The following is a 6,196-nucleotide window of genomic DNA, read 5'->3' on the forward strand; positions in this document are numbered from 1 at the left end:
AAATGCATGGGTCTAACAACCATGCCAGACCCAAGGAGCATGGATCTAGCAGTCATGCCAGATATGACAAATAACAAATAAAAAGGATAATTGTGCATTTTAATTGTTAATAGATAAAAAAGAAAGAAAAAATGCAAACAATTGATCACCGATGGTAATCCAACTATTATCTGTTTACACGCGCCACACCATGTAGAAAAAAGACATGGCTACACATCCAGTTAAATGGTGGATAATCAGATTTGACTACCAGGAAGTGTCATACGCACTTTCTTAATGAAACGGGTTAAGACGTGAGGAACACACACTCACAACTTTTCAATTAAAAAATAACAAATACATCGTGAAAATACTAAAACATCCTCATGATCCTTTTAATTATACAAAATACCTAAAATACCAAAATACAACAAATTATTATTTTTTTGTCTTTTATGAGGCAAAAAACATATTTGACTATACTTGAAACTTGGAAAAACTTGAATACTTTTGTGGAAGAAAACCAACAAAATATTTATCCGAGCGTGAAAAGAAATAAAATTTAAAATAAAATCACTATTGCAACATATTCACGTTTAAATAACATAATAGATGTTGATTGTTGAATGATGCAAGTTCACCACTCACCACTTTATTCCCAATTTAAGGAAACAAGATTTTACCTTATAGGGGTATTAACCGCGTGTTTGGCATAGCGATTGCTTTTCAAATAACTTTTCGTGTCGAAATGCATGCCAATGTTTACCAAAAAAAAATTTAAATTGATGAGAAGCACCGCGTTATCAAATATGCTCTAAAGCTAAGAAAATATATAGGAAGCAAAAGGTAGTATAGGGTTTTGATTATGTCATACATCTTTGTTCCTTCAATGTTTTTTCCTAATGGTAACTTGCACAACAAGAAAGGTTTTTTAATTGCAAGCACAATTTGCAATGGAGTTTGATCGCAAATATGTTATCCATAAGCAAAAATGACGTGCCATGCAATATACAAAAAGAATTTTACCAAAAGCTCTCCAAATTTTTAAAAACAAAAGGGTCGATTTTGTGATTGAATCAAGAAAAGATGAATATAATAAAATAAAAGATACTCCATACAATAGGAACATCACATTAAGAATAAAAAGCTTTGAAATACGAATTTGTTAGAGAAAATGCTATATTAGAGAAGTTGGGAATAATATTGTCCAAATTTCTTTTACTGATGTTACCTCCACAACACTTGTGATATTTTTACCTCATCACAACACAAATAATAATAATAATAAAAAAAAATCAAACATATCCTAATGGATTGCTCAAGGCAATCTACTCCCTCCAATGTAGTTTTTTTTTTTTTAAAAAAAAAAATGAATATGGCTCTTCAAGTTTACGAAATATTTCAATGTCATTGACCTACAGCAGTTAAGTCCCAGTGGCCAGAAGGCCAAAACCAAATTATGTAATTGGCCGTCCAGCAAAATATTGATTATTATACACCAGCAGAGTCGCAACTATTTTTTATTTCTTTATGTTTAAATAGATGCAACGCAAAGACAGCCATGTTGGTTGACATAAGATCAGGCCTTGCAATTCGCACCCATAAGTATATCCGCTAAATAATTAATAAAGCATCTAAAGAAGAAGGAATAACTTAGTATGAATCGCCAGCCTCCGTGCCAGACAGGCATGGCGTTTCTTTCGAAGATCAACGAGATTTGGAAAAACATTATGAGACATGTCCATGTTACAAGGCAAACCCCGACAAAAGTAAAGGGTATCTATGTGTCTCATGAACACAAAGTAAACGACAGCTTAACGATTATATCTAAAAGATGACAGTAGATATAAAAGATGACAGTAGGTGGTAAGCATACCTATGTAAACGGAAACATGCAGCTTGCCCGTCTTTTGATGCTAATACGTGCCAAGGACTCAGAAAGTTATGTGGGAAGTAATTGAAGATCATTATGCGATAGCAACTTGCAAAAAAGTAATACTGCTCTAGATGGAAATTTTTAATTCATTGCGCAAAGGTCAGGTAAGAAAAAGAGCTGTCCATAAAGAACAAACATGAAAATCTGGTGAGAGAGAGTCAACACATAAGTGATCTATATATAACGAGATGGTATGACTAAATAAATTAAAAACATGAAAAAATAAAATGTATTAGAAGAAAAATTCCCAATACAGGAAAATCACTAAAACCTCAAAATATTAATCGAGAGCCAGGTTATATGAATGCTAGGAAGTACATAAGAAACCGGTGACAAATAGGCTGTTCCCATCACAGCAAGTTTCCCATCCAGTGAAGTAAAGCTCCAGGTTGAATAAAACCCAAATTCCGGAAGAAAGCTATTTACATAATGTGACATTAGAAAACTCAAGAAATTACCCAACTCTTCAAACATTTCCCATATTCTGTTTTGACATCTAGCATGCTGTATCAGTCACTCGCTACAGATGGAAAATGTTCGGTTGAAGCTTTCATAAGGAGTTCCACAAGCTGCATCTCCACCTAACCTTTACAAAAACAGATACCGAAGTATTCAAGAGAATCACTCACTTTCTCTCAAGCAGTTCCCAGGCAAGAGAAATTTATACTTGTCAGCGTTCTCCAGAAGATATGATGGGAGATGAACAGCTGAATAGGAGTGAGGAATTGGTCCCATTTTCCCAATAATTTCCTTGAATGTGTGCTCCTCAGGAAGCATATCAAATAAATCAGCACCCTTGCAAATTACTCTCTGGATTCTTTCAGGGTTCAAGTAACGTTTGAACCTGACTCTATCAACATGACTGTAAGCTTTCATCTTAAATATAAACTCGCTTATACGGCGGAAACAAAAGCTGCAGTGCCACCCTGCATCTGCCAAAATGACATCCGCCTGGCGATAATGTGCATACCGCGTCTTGCCTGTCTGATATCTGTGGACTGAAGCTCTCCAACTTTTAATGTCCTTGAGAAACTCAAAAGAGTAAAGATAATTTTTCAGCCGGAGATGAAGAACTGAAGGAGTGTCATCACACCACCTCAAGAGATTGATAGTGTGTCTGCTCGGTATCTCATCAACATCTGACATTATAAGCAAGTCATCATCAGAAATCCCTGCTACTTTGATAAGTTGGTCCAATGCTACTCGCTGGTATGCCTCTTCGATAAATGGGTTCTCTCCTTTCTTAAACCTCCCTCCGATGGTTCCATAGGTCAGCCTGGGCTCAACAAATTTAAACTGATCTCGATGGGTGGCAAAATAGAGAAGCTTTTCTTTCCCAGTGAAGGTTGAATTAGATTCGAGGAGAACAAACTGTGTAATGTAAGGGTACAATTCTTTCCATCGCAAAGCAAGGATGTCCAATTCATTATTGAATAACACTGCATCATAAACACGTCTTGGGAACTCACGAATTCCCCAACCATGGAGTTTGCAGAGGTTCTCCATCGACACATTCTCATGATAATAGTGTGGGATTTCATTGAACTTTTTTGGTGGGGATTCCCATAATGGCCGGAAAAAGGATGAGACCTTCTGTCCATGCATGTAAATACCATAGACACAGGTTGGCACGAGTATAAACAGAAGCAAATATGTCTTTAAATCCATGCCACGAAGAATACACCGGATTCTGGACATGCTCAAAATTCGGCCTGAGTCCTGCAAATTAATGGAGTTCACAATATGAGTCAAAATGATTTCAAGAAGAAACACAAAACAAAGCCAATCACTAGTAGAAAACTGATCAATATATAAATAAATATTTTCTCCTATAAGCGTAATGCCCTGTTTGATTCCAGTAAAGAAGAGAGAATGTAACGAAAATCACTCAATAAATCCGCATCTTAAATAATTACACCTTCTTAAACACAGAAGTTATCCTTGAAAACCAGATAAAAATTGGAGACATTTCATGATCAGAGTTTCCAGACGGCAAAAATTGAGAAGACCCAAATTGTAAATTAATCAACATCTTAATTTGCTTCCATAATCTTAGTCATTAAACACAAAAACAAAGGTCTGATTTCAGATGCTCAAACTTTAAAAATCTCATCCTTGATTTTTTCAAATCCTCGAACAAGTCCCAGATTAAAATAAAAAACCTCAAAAAATCATCAATCAAAGAAAATGAAAATCCATGAAATCCCCATTCCAATAACATAATATCTACTTAATGGCATAACGAGAATTAAAAAAAAACGGATATCAGTAAAAAAGAAAAAAGAAAAAAGAGAAGTCTAACGAAATCCTGTACACATCAAAATGGGTTCGAAATTACCTGGCCACAAATATCAGCACAGATATCATCACTCTTCTTGGAGCAGTATTGGCCGCCATTTTCATTCATCATCCACCACATTTTTTTTTACTAAATATTTTCTATTTTTTCTGCTCTAAAACTCAGATCAAAAACAAAAAATGGGTATTATCCACACCCCGGAACAAACCCTCTTTTGAAATTCCCCTCCTCGATCTCCGCCTGTTTCTAGCTAGCAGCAAAACCAGTAAATTTAGCCGTTTCTCTCACTTTCTTTCTCTCTCCAAAAATGGGTTTTTCTTTCTAAAAAATCAACGGAAAAAAAAAAATCAGCCAAGCAGACAGCCTCAGCCGTCCCTCAACAATCTCTAAAATTAACGAGCTTGATTGTCCTTTTCTAATATTTTGTGTTTAAAAACTTGAAGTATTGTGGCTTCTCTGTGAATTGGGTGGCAGGCAGTTGTGAGGAAAAGGTCTGTTTTCTTATTCTATATATAGGGAGAGAGGTTAATTTATAAATGACCAAAGTCACCACCGGTTTTTTGGATTTGTTGCTTGTAGAAGATAATTGCCTGTGGATAATTTGGGAATTTGGTAAATATCTGGGCTTCGGTTTGGAGAGTGTCCTCGTTGGGCTCGGTCCTTCCCAACGCGTCTATTGACTTTCTAAACTCTAAACTAATAACTCGTTCACTGCGAACTGCGAACAGCCAAGTCGTTGTCTTTCTTAATTGTCTCGACCCATTTGTTTTTGACCTTTTCTAATTTTCAAGTGTTTTTTTTTTATATTATTATTATGGTTCAACAATCGAATTAAAGTATTGAAATAATAATAATAAAAATAAAAATCTTATATTCTTATTTGGATTGTTTATGATAGTGTATTTTTCACTTTGCATCGCACTTTTTATATTTATTTGAATGCTTTACAATTATAAGTTCTGTATCTTATAATTAGGGTTTTTATAGTTTATTTTTATGTTAATTGAATATATACTTGGACTGCTCATATTATGACATCAAGAGCTTGTATAACTGTCTGCAAGACAATCCTTTTGTGATAGATTTGGTTTCATGATATTTGATATATATAAAAATAACTATATCAATCGATTTAATCCGTAATAATTAAATTAAATATATACGTGTAAGAAAATTTATCTTTAATGAACAATAATAAATGTTGTTTGTATAACTACAATTATAGTAACATCTTCAGGTAACTGTAAAACAGTGTCGTTTGGAACGTTAAAAAAAAACAAAGTAATGTTTAGTTATTATCCTAAAAAAAAACAAAAGACAAAAGTACTAAAGTTTTCTCTTCCATAAATATCTCATCAAACATTCCAAAGATCTGAACCATTAATTTTATAACCGTTACTATGAACTATTTGATCTGAAAACTCAAGAATAAAAAATTAAGAAAAGTAAAAAAAATTAAGCAAAGAGGGGGGTGGGGGTAGTAAGAGAAAAATTCCAACTGAAAGCACTGTAAAATGAACGATTTTGTTGCAAGGAATTCATAGACACCAAAAATGTATAATTTCAACAAAGGATTTGCAAAATATAAGGATTTCGAATTTTAAACTTTACATGGAATAGTAAAATAAATATTTAATTTATAATTTATTAATAAATTAATAAGTAAATCCAATAAGTATTTTTTAAACTTTACATAGAATAGTAAAATAAATATTTAATTTATAATTTATCTTTGTATATTATGAAAGGAAGAAATTGCTATCGAATAAGTAAAGCATGCGTAAATATGAAAAATGAAAAGAAAAGAAAAGAAAAATCATGTATTTCAAATATGTTATATAAAAATAAAATAACACACTGATAAGAGATAATTTTATAGATTATCTTATGATATTGAGACTTTTTCTTGTTATCATTATCATAAATGAAGAGTCCTTTTTGTTTTGTTATAGATTATCTTATGATAGGAAAAGTAGCACTTT

At 33.1% G+C, this 6,196-nt stretch overlaps 1 protein-coding gene across 1 annotated transcript; it reads right to left on the reverse strand.

Moving 5' to 3' along the window:
- Window positions 1-2,121: 2,121 nt before the first annotated feature.
- LOC118038127 (uncharacterized) lies at window positions 2,122-4,705 on the reverse strand. The gene is made up of 2 exons (XM_035044425.2): window positions 4,254-4,705; window positions 2,122-3,634 (listed from the first exon to the last, which is right to left on the reverse strand). Exons 1-2 carry the CDS (start codon window positions 4,332-4,334, stop codon window positions 2,537-2,539), a joined length of 1,179 nt encoding a protein of 392 aa, XP_034900316.1. The 5' UTR covers window positions 4,335-4,705; the 3' UTR covers window positions 2,122-2,536.
- Window positions 4,706-6,196: the final 1,491 nt, after the last annotated feature.

The sequence above is a fragment of the Populus alba genome, chromosome 8 (assembly GCF_005239225.2).
Source record: "Populus alba chromosome 8, ASM523922v2, whole genome shotgun sequence".
Taxonomy (NCBI): domain Eukaryota; kingdom Viridiplantae; phylum Streptophyta; class Magnoliopsida; order Malpighiales; family Salicaceae; genus Populus; species Populus alba.